Here is an 18,595-nt window from a genome sequence, read left to right as displayed (position 1 = left end):
GAGGATTGGGCCAAAAGAAATCTGATGAGGTTCAACACGGACAAGTGCAGAGTCCTGCACTTAGGATGGAAGAATCTCATGCACCGCTACAGTCTAGGGACCAAATGGCTAGGCAGCAGTTCGGCAGAAAAGGACCTCGAGGTTACAGTGGACGAGAAGCTGGATATGAGTCAACAGTGTGCCCTTGTTGCCAAGAAGACCAATGGCATTTTGGGACGTATATGTAGGGGCATTGCCAGCAGATCGAGGGATGTGATCGTTCCCCTCTATTCGACATTGGTGAGGCCTCATCTCATAGAATCATAGAATATCAGGGTTGGAAGGGACCTCAGGAAGTCATCTAGTCCAACCCCCTGTTCAAAGCAGGGCCAATCCCCAATTTTTGCCCCAGATCCCAAATGGCCCCCTCAAGGATTGAACTCACAACCCTGGGTTTAGCAGGCCAATGCTCAAATCACTGAGCTATCCCTCCCCCCAGTATCTGGAGTATCCAGTATCTGGAGTACTGTGTCCAGTTTTGGGCCCCACACTACAAGAAGGATGTGGAAAAATTGGAAAGAGTCCAGCGGAGGGCAACAAAAATGATTAGGGGACTGGAACACATGACTTATGAGGAGAAGCTGAGGGAACCGGGGTTATGTTTCGTATACGGAAGAAAAGAATGAGGGGGGATTTGATAGCTGCTTTCAACTACCTGAAAGGGGGTTCCAAAGAGGATGGATCTAGACTGTTCTCAGTGGTAGCTGATGACAGAACAAGGAGCAATGGTCTCAAGTTGCAGTGAGGGAGGTTTAGGTTGGATATTAGGAAAAACTTTTTCACTAGGAGGGTGGTGAAACACTGGAATGTGTTACCTAGGGAGGTGGTGGAATCTCCTTCCTTAGATATTTTTAAGGTCAGGCTTGACAAAGCCCTGGCTGGGATGATTTAGTCGGGGATTGGTCCTGCTTTGAGCAGGGGGTTGGACTAGATGACCTCCTGAGGTCCCTTCCAACCCTGATATTCTATGATTCTATGAATATGTCTTTTTCAGATTATTGTAGGGTTTTTAAAACCAACCCTTACAAGCTGTATAAAATTCTTCAGGCATGTAAATGAGACAGGCTTCCTAAAACCAGAGGTGAAAGTGGGCTGGTACGGTGTACCAGTAAGAAGTGGCCGCCAGTACCAGCCCGTACACAGTTGACGTTAAAGTGCTGCCACGGCAGTGCTTTAACGTCGCTGCCCTTTTGCCCCCTCCCCAGGGCTGCCGATGGGTAGACACCCTACCAGCAGGGCCGCCACCGCTGAGCGGGGCAAAAGGGGAGCTGCCCCAGGGCCCGGCAATTTAAAAGGGCCTGGGGCTCCTAGCTGCTGTTACTGCAGGAGCGGCCGGAGCCCCGGGCGCTTTAAATTGCCACTGGAGCCCCTGTCGGCGCAGGCCAAGCAGGATGGAAGGGCTGGCTGGGGGAGGCTGACCCCCAGTCCCACCCCTTCCACCCAAGACCTCTGTACTGGTAACTAATTTATCTTACTTTCACCCCTGCCTACCACTGGCATTTATCTAGAAAATGACTGCCAGTCGCAGAACTTTAATGTTGGGGTGGAACAGAGCTGGGGTGGAACAGAAATCAAAAACTGATGACTGTTAACATTAAGTGGGTGTAGGTGACTAGGGTCTGATCCACAGCCCACTGAAGTCAATGGAAAGATTCCTACGGACTTCCACGGACTATAAATCATATTCCTAATCCTCATCTTTCTTAAAATCTGTGACAACTAATTTGCATATATTCTCCCGTTTAGCTAGAGCCATTTGATACATACTTTGAAAAAGATGAGACTCTTTGTTTCTATTAGTTTTTCTTCTTCTTTTTTTTTGAAACTTTTTATTAAAGCAAAGATACAATTAATGTTAACATACTACAGCATATATTCCTTATTACTTATTCAGAATCAGGTATTAATATTCAATGAACCTGGCTAAAGATTCTAGATTCTCTGAGTACACTAAAGAGAGTGACCAAATTTCTAAATACCTATCCTCTTTTTGGAACGTCTCTTATGTATGTACTTGCTGTGAAAGCTTTTCTGTTACAAGGACAGTCCATATTTTACTTACCATGCAATTCCTTTATATCCGTTTCTTTTAGGGTGACCACATAGCAAGGGTGAAAAATTGGGACAGGGGGTGGGGGGCAATTGGCACCTATATAAGACAAAGCCTCAAATATCAGGACTGTCCCTATAAAATTGGGACATTTGGTCACCCTAGTTTCTTTCCACTACAATTCCCCTCCCCACTCTAGTGGACCTGGATATGACTCAACTCTTCAGATAGATTTGTCATCTTGAGAGTTAATTAAATGTAGATGACCAGGGTGAAGAGAAGGGTGTGTTTAAACCTCTCAGTCACTATTCTCTGTTTCTCCCAGTGCTAATCACTTTCGGGTGCTAATCACTTTCCAAAGATAAAAGGCACAGTTCCTACTCAAAAAGAAAAGGAGTACTTGTGGCACCTTAGAGACTAACCAATTTATTTGAGCATAAGCTTTTGTGAGCTACAGCTCACTTCATCGGATGCATACTGTGGAAAGTACAGAAGATCTTTTTATACACACAAACCATGAAAAAATGGGTGTTACCACTACAAAAGGTTTTCTCTCCCCCCACCCCACTCTCCTGCTGGTAATAGCTTATGTAAAGTGATCACTCTCCTTACAATGTGTATGATAATCAAGGTGGGCCATCTCCAGCACAAATCCAGGGTTTAAGAAGAATGTCTGGGGGGGGGGGGGTTAGGAAAAAACAAGGGGAAATAGGTTACCTTGCATAATGACTTAGCCACTCCCAGTCTCTATTCAAGCCTAAGTTAATAGTATCCAATTTGCAAATGAATTCCAATTCAACAGTTTCTCGCTGGAGTCTGGTTTTGAAGTTTTTCTGTTGTAATATCGCAACTTTCATGTCTGTAATCACGTGACCAGAGAGATTGAAGTGTTCTCCGACTGGTTTATGAATGTTATAATTCTTGACATCTGATTTGTGTCCATTTATTCTTTTATGTAGAGACTGTACAGTTTGACCAATGTACATGGCAGAGGGGCATTGCTGGCACATGATGGCATATATCACATTGGTGCATGTGCAGGTGAACGAGCCTCTGATAGTGTGGCTGATGTTATTAGGCCCTGTGATGGTGTCCCCTGAATAGATATGTGGGCACAGTTGGCAACGGGCTTTGTTGCAAGGATAGGTTCCTGGGTTAGTGGTTCTGTTGTGTGGTATGTGGTTGCTGGTGAGTATTTGCTTCAGGTTGGGGGGCTGTCTGTAGGCAAGGACTGGCCTGTCTCCCAAGATTTGTGAGCATGTTGGGTCATCCTTCAGGATAGGTTGTAGATCCTTAATAATGCGTTGGAGGGGTTTTAGTTGATTATCATACACATTGTAAGGAGAGTGATCACTTTAGATAAGCTATTACCAACAGGAGAGTGGGTTTGGGGGGGGGGGGAGAAAACCTGGATTTGTGCTGGAACTGGCCCAACTTGATTATCATACATATTGTAAGGAGAGTGATCACTTTAGATAAGCTATTACCAGCAGGGGAGTGGGGTGGGGGGAGAGAAAACCTTTTGTAGTGGTAAACACCCATTTTTTCATGGTTTGTGTGTATAAAAAGATCTTCTGTACTTTCCACAGTATGCATCTGATGAAGTGAGCTGTAGCTCACGAAAGTTTATGCTCAAATAAATTGGTTAGTCTCTAAGGTGCCACAAATACTCCTTTTCTTTTTGTGAATACAGACTAACACGGCTGTTACTCTGAAATCTGATTCCTACTCAAAAGAACTCACATGGATGGAAGGTTGAAAAAGGATAACATAAGTAAAGGAGCTTTATGGTCATAAACAACATTTTGATAGTACTAAGTGATCCAGGGTGGGGGTATAGTCTTTCTTTTTGGCACAGACATGTAGACTATCCCAAATAACTCTGTACCCTTGCTGTTGTTATAAACTGGTTAGGTTTTGGTAGTGGTTACAGTAACAGTGGGTTTTCAGGAGGTATGCAAATGAGGAGAAGGAAGTGGCTCTGCAGAGGAGCTCAGAAAGGGCATTCCATGCATGAGGGGTTGGGTGGAAAAAAGCAGAGATAAGCAGTCAAATGGCACCAGCAGCAACAGGGAGGGAAGGGGGGGGCGATGTGAAAAGAGGCAGGGAGAACAGGTAAAGAGGGTTTTGAAGGCAAGGACAACAAGCTTGAACTAATGGAATGGAGGCAGGGAAGCTAGGGGATGAGTCACAGAGGGAGTGACATTGTGTCTTTGCCTGGCAGTTTCACAATCTCAACAGCTATTCTATGACTGGACTGGAAGAGGCCAATGTGAGCGTTTGGGAGTGCACAGCGAGTTACAGTAACCAAGGTAGCAGATGATGAGGGCCTGGTTGAGAGCTTTGGCTGAAGGGATAGAAAGAAATGGGTGGATTTTAGAGATGTTTCTGGACAAACAAGTAGTGAGATTTGATTCCGTCTTGGATGTGTGGGGCAATCGCATGTTCTCATGATCATTTATTTACAGCAGTGCTCATAGGCACTGGGCAAACATTCAAGAAGGGACAGCACATGCATGGAGGAATTCACAGTCTAAGGACAGCCAGCACAGCAAGCAGAGGATACGGATAAAGAAAAAGTAGTGTTAGGCTCAGCAGGTTTCCTTAGAATATCAAAAAATGTCACCAAACTGGCATCCTCCCTGGATTTTCAATTTATTCTCTTTGGGGTATTTGCTTCTCAGCAAGAATAATGCAGAATCAAGGAAATGAGGAAAGAAAACTGATTCTCACAGCATTTCCTAATGCTGTAAAGATTTTTTCCCCATCACCATGCAATAATTGGGGAGAGCTATCAGAGATGCTTATACAGCATGAGAACGGATGCCAAAGAAACCAGCAGGCAGCAATTTCAACTCTCTATAAAACGCTTTCAGCTTGAAATAAGTATCTACTAAGAAACAAGAGCAAGTTACCTGTTTGCAGCCATACCTGAAGCACTTTTTCAAATAACTGAATGATCTCTTCCTCAGGGGAAAGGCTGCATTATAAAGAATAAAAGTACTACAACATGGAGGAACTCCACTGGGGAATGTAAGCAACTTCAAATTCCCATCTAAATAGACTTACTTTATTCCCAACCCCACAATAAGAAAGAATGCACAACACCAGTGAATCTAGAAATAGACAGTGACATGGAAATACTTCCTTAATGACGAGTTAGTGAATTAAATCTGGAAAAGATAACACTAAGGCCCCATTCAGCAAAGCACTTACATACATGCTTATCTTCACACATGTGAGTAGTCCTACTAATATCAGTGGCCTGAGTAACAACAGTGAAGACTGAAGTTCTCCAGCTAAAGGCTGGCCTGCCAACTTGCTTTAACCTTGACCTAAGTGGAAGAGCAATTCATTCTCCATAGCGTTCAGTTCTTGGGGTCTCTGCTGAAGCTGCTAAGGACAGTGCTGGTGGTTTCTGATGTAAGCACCTATCTACTAGTAACAGGACTGATACCGCAACTCATGTCACGTAATCCAGTGCCCAACTGGGAGAGAGTAAAGAATAAAACTCCATCTACATTGGGAAACTGGCCCGTTCCTGCCAACACTTGTCCACAATGGAACCCTCTGAACTGGTCATGAAAAAAGGTTTTACTTCTAGTGTAGGTAGGATAAGAGCAATTTCAGCACCACTTGCTTTATTTCCATCTCTTTCAGGGTATGCCTTCACGGGAGCTGGAGGCGTAATTTCCAGCTCGAGGAGACATACCAGCTAAAACAGAAGTGTAGCCACAGCAGCAGGAGGAACTAGCCACCTTGCATCCGATGAAGTGAGCTGTAGCTCACGAAAGCTTACGCTCAAATAAATTGGTTAGTCTCTAAGGTGCCACAAGTACTCCTTTTCTTCTTACATACCTAGGGTCTCAGATGGGATTGTACTTGGGACTGCTACACTTTTAGCGCATTAGCTTGATCAGACCTAGCGTGGGTATGTCTCCTCAAGCTGGAAATTACATGCCCTTAGTTTCAGCCTTATGTCCCCCTCAATAATGGAAGCAAAAATCCTCATCAATCCACCTACCATGCTCCTTCTAGGCCTCTAAATAATCATTCCTGAGTCCATCAAGGCCTCAAATATTCTTGGTAAGTCTCAATCACACTTTCTGTAACTGTGAGGAAAACAGTTCTGTACCATCGACACTAGCCATGAAAGCATTATCAACATTCATTCGGGAAGATCCATTGCTGGCAGCCATCATCACTTTGTAGCATAGACGAGGCTCTTGAGTCACTTCAGGACCCTGGGTCAAGCTAATGACACACTCTATATCCCCTTACCACTCTCCGGCCACCACTGTATTTTTTAAACTCTGAGTTTTCCCTGACTACCCACTCATATCAACTAAATATACCTCCTTTGAATATTAATGTATCTTCTAACCCCCAACTTGATCTTACTTCCATGTAATTCAATGGCTAAGCATAAGAACATAAGAACGGCCATACTGGGTCAGACCAAAGGTCCATCTAGCCCAGTATCCTGTCTTCTGACAGTGGCCAATGCCCCAGAGGGAATGAACAGAACAAGTAATCATCAAGTGATACATTCCCTGTCGCCCATTTCCACCTTCTGGCAAACAGGCTAGGAACACCATCCCTGCCCATCCTGGCTAATAGCCATTCATGGACCTATCCTCCATTAATTTATCTAGTTCTTTTTTGAAGCAACTATTGACTTCCATGCGAACAAGAGCAGGCCCTTGATTCGTAAATAGATGTAGATATCCTTTGTTGCACAGCATTCTTTTGAACCTGGCCAGACTCAAATATGGAATGCAACATGTGACTGAGACCCAAAATGAGGTGCACCCCAAAAATATTCATGCATGAAATGTAAAACACTGCCAGACTCCTTCTTTCAGTTTAAGAACGCTTTCTATAATCTCAGGCACATGATTCTCTGTTGGTGAAATAAAGAATCTTCAAAGTGAAGGAACATCAAATTTGTAATTTTGAGATACAAATAAGTGACTATTCCTTGGAATGAGGCACCACTGATGGGCATGCTAAATAGTAACATCCACTGGAATCTGCTATGGCATAAAGAAACAAAGTGAATTCATAATGTATCATTTGTTTGTATCAGCGATTCAATCATTCTTTATTGCTAGGAATTGTATTTGTTTTTTCCAAATTATCTTATTACAATTTTTCGGAGAATCTTGCAAGGTAGTTTAACTGTACAGCAAGCTGGGCAATCCAGAGCTTCCGGAGGATCAGACAAAACTTTCCATTCCCCTGTCTTTTGGTCTAACAGGTAGGCATTTGGATTGACAGAATAATCTTCAGGTCGCTTGTCACCTGCACAAATGATGCCTCCACACACGAACACCTTGTTGTCACCAATAGAACATACCGCATGAGACAAATCCAAAGTATAGTTATTTGGCAAGAGAGGCACAGTGTTCATGGACTTGTTGGCTTTAATCTTCTGCAGGTTTATGTTCAGACTTTGTTTGTGGCTCTGTATGCTCAGGATGTTGTCCTGTTGAAAAGACAACAGAGGTTTGTGATTGAATTCAATGGGAAAGGTGAGGTACTGTACCACTTCCCCTGTCTGAGTGTTAAAACAATCCACCATCCCTACTCGGGAGAAACGCCCATTGACCAGGCATCTTCCCGTCACAATATAAATAGACTTGTCTTCCTTTGTGATCAATGCAGTTGCATCCATAGGAATGCTCATCTTCCCAGCCAGCATCCACTTCTCTTTCCTCTCGTCATACTTGTAGATGTGAGAGACATATTTTCTTGGGGCTGTGCTGCCTCCTACAGAGTACACCACTCCCCCACATGTCACCATGGTATGGAAGACCAAACCTATGGGCAGATCAGGCAGTTTAGTCCAAGAGTTGTTATCTATATCATACCTCCAGGCAGTCTTTAAGCCAGATATCTGCTCTGTTGTTCCTCCAGAGACGTAGATGTACCTCCCGACTGAAGTTGCACTGAGAGCGGCTGCTTTATATGGCATCTCTGTTAGTTTTAGCCACATGTTCTCCTCAATAATGTAAGCAAAAACCCCATCATTGAATCTACCGTGCTCTTTCTGGCCTCCTAAAATCACCACTGAGTCCATTAAGGCCCCCTTTCTTTGGAAAAGCAGCAGACTTTGAGGACTTTCTTGCTTTCTGTCACTCAAAATGGTCTCCATTTGAGCCAGGGGGCCAGAGTGACTCTCAAACAGCAGCACTTCGCGGCTGGCAGCCAGCAGCGTCTTGGTTGAGACACCAGTTAAATGAATGTAGGGGAAGAACTTTTTGAAATACTTATCTCTTTCTCCCCTTTTGTGTTTCACCCACTGGAGCAGGGCAAGAAAGGCTTGATCCTCGTTCTGCACGTGAAGGTTCTCATCCCTTAGCAGCTTGCCAAAGATCTGGTGGGGGCAGTGCAGGAGGTCTGAAATTCCCTCTGGGCCCGACCAGTAGTGGAAGTTGTCACGGATACCAGCATAGGCACTGTTTGCCACCTCTTTCAGCTCATAAGTGTTGGCTAGGAACAGGTAGCACAGGCAGTTGTTCTTCTTAAGGGACCTAAGGAGGAAGTCAGAGCAGTGGGCTCTTAGAGACTCCGAGTTGAAGTAGTTAGCCCCCTTCAGCAACTCCTCCACATTCTTCTCAGACACCAACACCTTACCAGTGTAGAAATAGTCCAGCAGCTGCTCCACCAAGGTAGGGTTCAGGAAATTAGCATCGATGATGATAAAGAGCTCATCACCTAACTTCATGTCATTGCTTGAGATCAGATTCTTCACGTGGGTAGACACAGCTGCCAAGACATTGAGGTGGGCAGAGAAGACCTGCTGGTCCACGCTGAGTACCACGTCGCAGAACTCCCTATTCTTTCTCTGCTTGTTGAGGGCCTGCAAGACCAAGCTGTTGTGGTTCTTTTCTGTGAACTGCATCCTCATGTTCTTAGTATGGTTAGGCAAGAAACAGGGATGAGAGTGCAAGCTGTAGGAGGACTACTTGTCAGGTGTTATGAAAGCCCCACTCGGTGACAGAGGAGTGATGTCATCAAGTATAGCGGCCAGGTCACAATTCAACACCTGTGACATGTAGAAAAAGAGTCTTTTAACAATCTGACTAGCTGTGATACACAGAGAGTATGAATTGCTGTAGTAGCCAGGCATGGAGATAATAAAATAAGAGAGGCACAAGACAAACCAGGCTGGGCTCTTCTCTCACCTACCTGGGGTAAGAGCTATATATGTATTTATATAAAATCATTTTTGCCCCATTACTACGGCTACGTTAGGCGTTTGCAGGAACATGCATTTTGCACTGAGCTTTCAAGGTGGTGAGTCTGGAATGCATTCTGGTCTCCCCTGGTAGATTATTTCACTGTGTAAGGTCCAGTACCCAATTCACCCTGCCTTCAGCTGCCAATATTCTTACTCTAGGAGCATCCATGTCCCCAAGGAGCACTGTGGTCTTATGAGCAGCTAACCTGGCCCCAGCCCATTAAAGATTTTGAGGTTTAGGACCGGATATTGAACTGGGCCCATTCCCAGAAGGGGAGTGTGGAACTCTGGTGTCGTGTGTTCCTTGCAACTCAGTAAGAGGCTGCTGCCAGGTGAAGAAGCTGGAGTTTTGGGTTGGCCCTCATTGATCACCCAAAGTGGAGGGAATTACAGTCACCCGATCTAGATGTGACAAACATGGATTGTGAAAAGAAAAGGAGTACTTGTGGCACCTTAGAGACTAACCAATTTATTTGAGCATAAGCTTTCGTGAGCTACAGCTCACTTCATCGGATGCATACTGTGGAAAATACAGAAGACATTTTTATACACACAAACCATGAAAAAATGGGTGATTATCACTACAAAAGGTTTTCTCTCCCCCCACCCCACTCTCCTGCTGGTAATAGCTTATGTAAAGTGATCACTCTCCTTACAATGTGTATGATAATCAAGGTGGGCCATTTCCAGCACAAATCCAGGTTTTCTCCCCCCCCCCCCCCACCCCACACACACACAAACCCACTCTCCTGTTGGTAATAGCTTATCTAAAGTGATCACTCTCCTTACAATGTGTATGATAATCAAGGTGGATTGTGAGGTCTTTGTCTGATCCAAAGAGGTGAAGTCTCCTGGATCCGCAGAGGTGGAAGAAGGCATTCCTGGTATTGTTGTTACCTGGTTCCCAAGAAGCAGGGATGAGTCTTGCAGTACTCCAAAGCTTCATGTTACCTGGGCAATCTTGACAGGTGCCTTTGATGGAGGACAGGGTCATATTTTTTTAAGATCCTCAGATCATTTACCTCTTCCTACCAGCTTTCACTTCTGTCTAACCTCGATTGAGCTTCAGTCAGGTGCTTGTCTCCTGTAGGTATTGTTATGTCTGTGTCTTATCTGTGGGCTTATCCCACATTGGCTTTGTGACACCAGCACTGCTGAGAATGAGCTGTAAAGCCTGTTGGTGACATCAGCACATTGACAGCCCTGGAGTCCATGATGCCTAATGATTTTTCCTAGGGTTGTTGAAAAGGAGGGGGCAGGACTGATCTCTGTGTGAGGGCTTGGAGACAAGGAGCTGTTGCCCATCTCTACTCTCTGATCTGTTGGAGAGAAGCAACTTTGAATTATGCTGATCACTCAGACAGGTGATGAAAGCAGGTCAGCAAGACCTTGCAGCTGATGCCTGTGACTCAGTCAAGAAGTATGAGCCTGGAGGTTTCAGCTCCGTCCACCACAACAAGGAGACCATGAGTGTGACGAAAGCCATTTCTGTACTGTGGCCTGCTCTGAACCCTGCTTGTGAAGGTTCTTGGATACTGGCAAATGTACGTTCTATTGGAGTCACATCATTGATAATGTTTGTATGATTTTACTTAGGTAGGGCAGGTGGTGAGCTGTGAGACTATTGTTGTCCAAAGATGGTTTCTGGAAAATTCGCTGGACTATTAGATGCTACAGGGATGTGGGCAGATGGCCTTCCCTGTTAAAATTTTGGACTTAGCTAGTTTTTGCTGGATTTCACCAGCCATGATGAGTAGGGATATGATTTCTGGAAGTCTTTCAGAGCTTCTAGTGTTACCAGGGTCCAGAGCGCTTGCTATCCCGGCATAGTTCTATTAACTTCAGTAGGATTACACTCCATAGTAAGCACTAGGCCTTGAAGTAAGTAGTTGCAGGACTGGGCCCTAATTTTGTCCATTCACATTTGGAATCAACGAGTCTACTTACATGAGAACGGTGAGCAGGACATGTCCCAGTCTCTGTCATGAGGCTTCATACCTGCTGGAGAAGCTCACACGATTCATTGTTGTGTCTCTACAAAATAGTGGCTATTTTTAAAATAAGAGATCCATCGATTAATGGATTTACAAAATAGATCAGGGGTGGCCAACCTGAGGCTCCAGAGCCACATGCGGCCCTTCAGAAGTTACTATGAGGCTCTTTGTATAGGCACCGGCTCCGGGGCTGGAGCTACAGGTGCCAACTTTCCAGTGTGACGGGGGGTGCTCACTGCTCAACCCCTGGCTCTGCCCCAGGCCCTGCCCCCACTCTACCCCTTCCCGCCTCCTCCCCTGAGCCTGCCGTGCCCTCACTCCTCCCTCTCCCCTCCCAGAGCCTCCTGCACACCACGAAACAGCTGATCGGGAGGTGCAGAGAGGCACTGATCAGCGGGGCTGCCAGTGGGCAGGAGGTGCTGGAAGTGGGGGGGGGACTCATGGGGGGCTGCTTACATATTACTGTGGCTCTTTGGCAATGTACATTGGTAAATTCTGTCTCCTTCTCAGGCTCAGGTTGGCCACCCCTGAAATAGATAGATAGATAGATAGATAATTTAAAATTCCCCTCTGCTTTATTTTTCTTTTTCCAGGATCTGGTCTCTTTCACACATGATCTCTCTCTTCTTTCTCTGTTTTTGCCCCACCTCTTTCTTTCTTGGCTCTTCTTCCATGATAAAATGCCTACAGTTTTGAAATTCTAGAGAGTATGATCTAGCTGGAGCATGCTGAGTGCGGATGGAATTTTCAGAGAATTTGGCTTCTAAAATCTAAATCTGTAAAGAGCATATGCAAACTGTGATTTTTCAAAGGCCACATTTGAGCAGATTTTCACAGGGGAAGCAAAAGTCACACCCCAGACACAAAGGCCACCTTCCTGTCAAATTTCAAGTTCCTTCTCCAAAACATGGTGGCACTAGATCATTTCAAAGGAAAGGTCCCCCAAAACTTTTAACGTAGGCTAAACATTATATTTTTCCCTAGCCTGAGTCTCAGAAACAACTGAACTATTTTGGCTAAAATTTTCCAAAAAAATTCAGCCTGAGGCAGACACCCAGCATGGAAAATTTCTGCCCAAATGGTTGAAATTCGGTAAAGTTATAAGTACCTGAAAACAGTCTTTGAATGGGAAGTGGCAGAGAAGCTGAATAGCAGGTGCCCCACCTAGAATTTCTAATGGGAAAAGGGAAGAAGGTCCAGGGGTTAGGGTGCTAACCTAGGATTTAGGAGAAATGGGGTCAAGTCCACAGGTTCCTTTATGTGACCTTGGCCAAATCACTTCGTGTGTCTACCTCAGTTACCCATCTGTAACATAGCACCTGCCTAGGCACAGGGCTTTGTAAAGATAAATACACTATAGGATGTGAGGCACTCAGATTCTATGGCAATGGAGGCTTAGAATGTCTTGTTTTCCATTAAGTCTTAGGCTGTTGCTTACAGAATTACAGACTGTCCGGGTGAGGTGAAACCACTACCAGCCTCTAACAAGAGGGAAGAAAGGATGTATGGAACCTAATTGAAACTCAGGATTCTTGGCCTGACCACCACAGATGAGGAAGTCCTCTCCCCTGAGATGTGAGCTTGCAGGGCTGCAGTCTGATGGACTTAAGGGAAACACCTACGGATGTCAGACCTGAGCCAAATATAAGGGGAAAAAGAAGACTGAGGATGGGGGAAATGAGTCCCAGGTACAGCTGCACTGCTAGTGGTGTCAGGTAGGAAGCTAAATCCAAGACAGCCGCCTTGATCCTAGGCAATGATTCTCTGAGGCAATGTTCAAACAGGCTTTTGCAATGGGGGGGGGGGAAAAAGTCAAACTCAGCCTCACACTTTCCCCTCTAAGCAGTTAGAAAAGATTTTGCAACTCCCATGAGACTGCAAAAGCCTGCACCTAACCATGTGTATCCATCAAAGGCTTTAGGAATCTTTGAATTGCTAGAAAGTATTAAGCTTTAAAAGAGCTCATTATTTGACTTGCAGTCAAACTGTACTAATAGAAGTGCATAGAGTGAAACATGGACATTCTCATAGTCTCAAGTCACTCATTGGCAGAATTTGGGTGGGATCTAATGACAGGGACAATTTCCAGCTACAACATGAAGGGGCAATATTGCCTGTGATTCTTGCACTGTTATCACTATAGGTAAAGGCTTAAAAGTATATGTGTGTTCTTACTGAACAAAAAAAATAGGCAATACATATTGAGTGAAAACCTGGCCCACCTGAAGTCAATGGCAAAATTCACATTGACTTCAATGGGGCCAGGATTTCACCCATTACATATAGTGTTCATCAAAAAATAATTGCACAATTGCTATTGCAAAGTACTTATTAGGGATTCTACAACTTGGAAGAGTTGAAAACTACTGGTTCTGGAGCTCTGTAATTAATAGAAATCAGGAATTCATGTTCTTGAGGCATCTTTTACTTACTTACTTTACTGACAGGGTTGGGCAGGAAACTTGCCTCAAGCACAGGGCGTGCGCTAGTTCTGTGGAGGTGTGAAGAACTTGGTGTGTCTGTGTGGGAAGAACTTGGCATGTCTAATGATCCTCTAGGAAAGGAGGTACAGCATCCCCAGCCTGCCAAAGCCTTCCTGTCATGCAGTAGCACACAGATGGAATTGATTGCTAAGGTGCCACGCAGTCGTCAAAGTACTTGAAGGCGGATAGCTGCACATCTGGCAAGAAACAATGGAGAAGGACTTCATGGTGTATTAAAACTATGAAGTTGATACATATAGATTAGCTGTAGTGAGGACCAGTGGGTAGTTTTTATATGACGGAACCTGAACAAGAGACTAACCGTATCAGACAACTTCTTTGAGAAACTGCTCCAAATACCACAATGTTTAGAGCACGGTTCTGCTCCATCTTTATTAAATGGTGTTTAATAAAGGTGCTTTAATTAGTTGCTCTGTTAATCAATTAATTTGTGTTGAGTCCCTCACTGTAATTATTTACATAGTTCCAAGCACACTTTGTATTAAGTTTACATTTATAAATGGTTTCTATAGAATTAAATGATTAAAAGATGTTTTAATAAATGGTTAATCAATTGTTATAGAGTCGAACACATCAATAGGTTGCTTATAACCATCTATAATCCTTTCAGATGATGGGCTTATAACCATTTATAATACATGTTACTCACATCTGTAACATGCTTAAACCATCTATTAATATTTTACTAACCCTCTATGAACTATTTATAAATGTAACCTTAATATACAGTTTTCAGAGTACCAGCCGTGTTAGTCTGTATCCGCAAAAAGAAAAGGAGGACTTGTGGCACCTTAGAGACTAACCAATTTATCTGAGCATAAGCTTTCGTGAGCTACAGCTCACTTCATCGGATGCATTCAGTGGAAAATACAGTGGGGAGATTTATATACACAGAGAACATGAAACAATGGGTGTTACCATACACACTGTAACGAGAGTGATCACTTAAGGTGAGCTATTACCAGCAAGGGGGGAGGGGGGGGGAGAACCTTTTGTAGTGATAATCAAGGTGGGCCATTTCCAGCAGTTGACAAGAACGTCTGAGGAAGAACGGGGGGCGGGGGAGGAGTGGGGGAATAAACATAGGGACATAGTTTTACTTTGTGTAATGACCCATCCACTCCCAGTCTTTATTCAAGCCTAAGTTAATTGTACCCAGTTTGCAAATTAATTCCAATTCAGCAGTCTCTCATTGGAGAGTTTTTGGTTTTGAAGTTTTTTTGTTGAAGAATTGCCACTTTTAGGTCTGTAATTGAGTGACCAAAGAGACCGAAGTGTTCTCCAACTGGTTTTTGAATGTTATAATTCTTGACATCTGATTTGTGTCCATTTATTCTTTTACGTAGAGACTGTCCAGTTTGGCCAATGTACATGGCAGAGGGGCATTGCTGGCACATGATGGCATATATCACATTGGTAGATGTGCAGGTGAACGAGCCTCTGATAGTGTGGCTGATGTGATTAGGCCCTATGATGGTGTCCCCTGAATAGATATGTGGACATGGTTGGCAACAGGTTTTATTGCAAGGATAGGTTCCTGGGTTAGTGGTTCTGCTGTGTGGTGTGTGGTTGCAGGTGAGTATTTGCTTCCGGTTGGGGGGCTGTCTGTAAGCAAGGACTGGCCTGTCTCCCAAGATCTGTGAGAGTGATGGGTCGTCCTTCAGGATAGGTTGTAGATCCTTGATGATGCGTTGGAGAGGTTTTAGTTGGGGGCTGAAGGTGATGGCTAGTGGCGTTCTGTTATTTTCTTTGTTGGGCTGTATTTTCCACTGATTAGTCTCTAAGGTGCCACTAGTACTCCTTTTCTTTCTAGGAAACTGATTTCCTTTTAAAATTAGCATATTGCCACCTACTGGAGCAAGGAGGAAAACAATCAAAACCAGGAAATAATGTGTACATTTTTAATAGTGGGGCAATATTTTCCCCTGGGTTTTAAAAAAAGCAATCTGAAAAAACAGAAATTCCATCACTTAGCACCATGTTGACACCCAGATGGCTCATCAGCAGGGTTAGGACCTACAAATCCACTGCACAGACCTATGCCACTTGAGCTGACAGACTGATACCAGTAGCCATCATCCTCTATGAGGGCCAGGCACTGACTAGAGGGAGATGAGGCACATGGTTTGTCAGTGAGTTTCATAGCTATTTGCTGACAGCAGAGGAATGGTGAGACTCAGGATCCTGGTTCTCCTCCAGGTTGTGTGAGCAGTGAGCTATAGTGGTTACAGACCCTTCTGCCACTGGTGGAGCAGTTCATAGGACGGCGGGAGCTGCTTGTGGGACGCGGAGCAGTTCGTGGGACGGTGGGAGCTGCTTGTGGGCCATGGAGTGGAGCGAAGCAGTTCGTGGGGTGGCTGGCAGAGCCGAGCGAAGGCCTATGGAGCTGTGGGGCGGTCAGCTTCAGATCATGTAAGGTGCCCCTTACCTCTGTCTCTCTTCCCCACCCCCTCCATCTCCACCCAGGTTGGGAGGTAAAGCTCTGCAGATAAACTTTCGAACTCTGGGGCTGCCCTGACCAGGGACAGAGACTTTTGGGTCATTGGACTTTTGCGGGGGAGGGATAGCTCAGTGGTTTGAGCATTGCCCTGCTAAACCCAGGGTTGTGAGTTCAATCCTTGAGGGGGCCATTTAGGGATCTGGGGCAAAAATTGGGGATTGGTCCTGCTTTGAGCAGGGGGTTGGACTAGATGACCTCCTGAGGTCACTTCCAACCCTGGTATTCTATGATTGATTCTATGATCCCCACAAGCCTGACCCGTTCAGCTCCATCCCCTCTAGCCTGTCCTTCTCCCAGTCCCAGCCTCCCCCCATCCCACACTTGATTCCGTGTCCCAAGTTCAGTCTCCCCTTTACCCCACCTCGGTTCTTTGGCCCAGTCTCTCTATATCCCTACTCCATGCAGGGCCTTAGGTGCTTTGTTGCCCAGGGCAGAAAATGTTTTCAGCCCTGCCCTCTACCACCCAAAAGGCCTCCTCCCCCTCCCCCAAACACCCCGCCTTGTTGATGATTTGGTGCTCCCAAATGTTGGCTCCCTGATTGCCTGCCCCTATGACCAGCCCTGTCTTGGGTCCAATCTCCCCTCACCCCTCCCCAGAGCCATCCCTTGGGTAGGGCAAATCAGGGCAACCATTCTGAGCCCCTTGCTTTGGGGGGCACCGTGGGCCGGTGCGATTGGCCAGCGTGGTTGGTCCCAGAAGAGACAAATCCGTCACTTCCGCTCTGGGCCCCCCTAGGGATGGCCCTGCCCCTCCCTGGCTATTTGTCCTAGTCCCAGTCTCCCCCATCACCACTCAGTGCACATACCATCCCAGTCACCCAGCATTTTCACATGCCAGTCCCCACCCCACCGCCTCATCTGAGTCCCAGTCCCTCCCCCTCAGCTCCATGTCCCAGTCCCTGTCCCCCGGTTCCTCCTTCTCCTTGTTACTGCCTGGGCTGTGGGCACCAAGGTCTCCTTGTGTCCAGCACCACAGTAACTCCTGGCTGTAGAGGAACTTCAGGGAAAGTCCTACTCCACCGCCACAGTCCAAGGCACCGGGGAGCTGTGATGGGATGGAGCATGCTCAGTGCAGATGGGGGAGAATTTAGCTGTCAAACTCTAACTGGTCTCTGCTGAGCATGTGCAAACTGAGATTTTTCAGAGACTCAAAACTTGGCCAGATTTGAGCAGTTTTTCATAGGAAAAGCAAAAAGCACACCCCTGACCTGAAAGTGACGCGCCAGCCAATTTTCAAGTCTCTGCTTGAAAGCATGGAAGTGCTATAGTTTCTCAATGAAACAACTGTAAGAATTTTTTAACATGGGCAAAATAATGTATTTTTCCTAATCTTGTTCTAAGAAATGGCTGGTTTTTACTGTTATTTCTGAAAAATAATTGAGCCTGAGGCAGACACCCAGCCTGGGAAATTTCAGCCCAAACAGATAAAGTTTAACAACTGAAAACAGGGTCTTTTAAGAAAAGTGTCAGGCAACCTTAACTATGGGCAGAGCTGTCTGGCTGTCTATAATGTGTGTGAAAGGTGACAAATTAACATCCCTGAAGAATAAATGCTTCTATCTGGGTCTGATCTTGAGAGGTACTGCCAGGGTCGTCCTTACCCAAATGCAAAGTACGTAGCTGCGTAGGGCACCAGGAAATTTGGGGCACCACATTTCCTGGTGCCCTATGCAGCTGCATGCTGCTCCAGGACCCTGCCCCGCCTCTTCCCGCCCCTGCCTCACCCCCACTCCACCCCTTCCCCAAAGCCCTTGCTCTGCCCCAGCCCTGCCTCTTCCCGCCCCTTTCCCTCAGGACTGCAGCAGGGGTCGGGCACCCTGCACTCACCGGATGGCGGTAAATGGAAGAGCGACCTGGCCCCAGCCTGCTCCGTGCTGCCGGCTTCCAGCCGCTCCACCGGTGAGTGCTGGAGGGCGGTTCCCTCCTGCCCCCAGTCCCAAGGCTGGGAGCCAGGGGATCAGAGCAGAGCGGGCTGGGGCCGGGTCACTCCACTTCCCACCGCCCCGTGAGCGTGGGGTCAGGCCCGCCCTGCAATCACCGGGAGGCAGGAAGTGGAGTGACCCGGTCCCAACTCACTCCGCCAGCTCCTGCTGGGGGGCGCGGTTTCCCCTGCCACAGAGTGTGTGGGAGTCAGAGCCCTGCACCCCACACTTCCTGTGATTCACTGCGACTCTCAGCCATGGAAGGTTTATTAGACAACAGGAACACAGTCCAAATCAGAGCGTGTAGGTACAGAAAACAGGACCCCCTCAGTCAGGTCCA

The 18,595-nt window shown here is 46.0% G+C and overlaps 1 protein-coding gene across 1 annotated transcript in view; it reads right to left on the bottom strand.

The window, feature by feature from the left end:
- Positions 1–7,226: 7,226 nt before the first annotated feature.
- CCIN (calicin) overlaps positions 7,227–18,595 on the bottom strand; it is a 19,809-nt gene continuing 8,440 nt past the window's right edge. The window contains exons 2-4 of the mRNA XM_074953833.1: positions 13,766–14,009; positions 11,283–11,383; positions 7,227–9,140 (exon numbers count right to left, since the gene is read on the bottom strand). Of these exons, the coding sequence (XP_074809934.1) occupies positions 7,227–9,002 (1,776 nt within the window). The 5' untranslated portion in view covers positions 9,003–9,140; positions 11,283–11,383; positions 13,766–14,009. The remainder of the gene's footprint in view (positions 9,141–11,282; positions 11,384–13,765; positions 14,010–18,595) is intronic.

Source organism: Natator depressus, chromosome 5 (assembly GCF_965152275.1).
Source record: "Natator depressus isolate rNatDep1 chromosome 5, rNatDep2.hap1, whole genome shotgun sequence".
NCBI classification, from domain to species: Eukaryota; Metazoa; Chordata; order Testudines; family Cheloniidae; genus Natator; species Natator depressus.
Note: the sequence above shows the minus strand (reverse complement) of the source record. Positions and strands in the feature narration are given on the sequence as shown.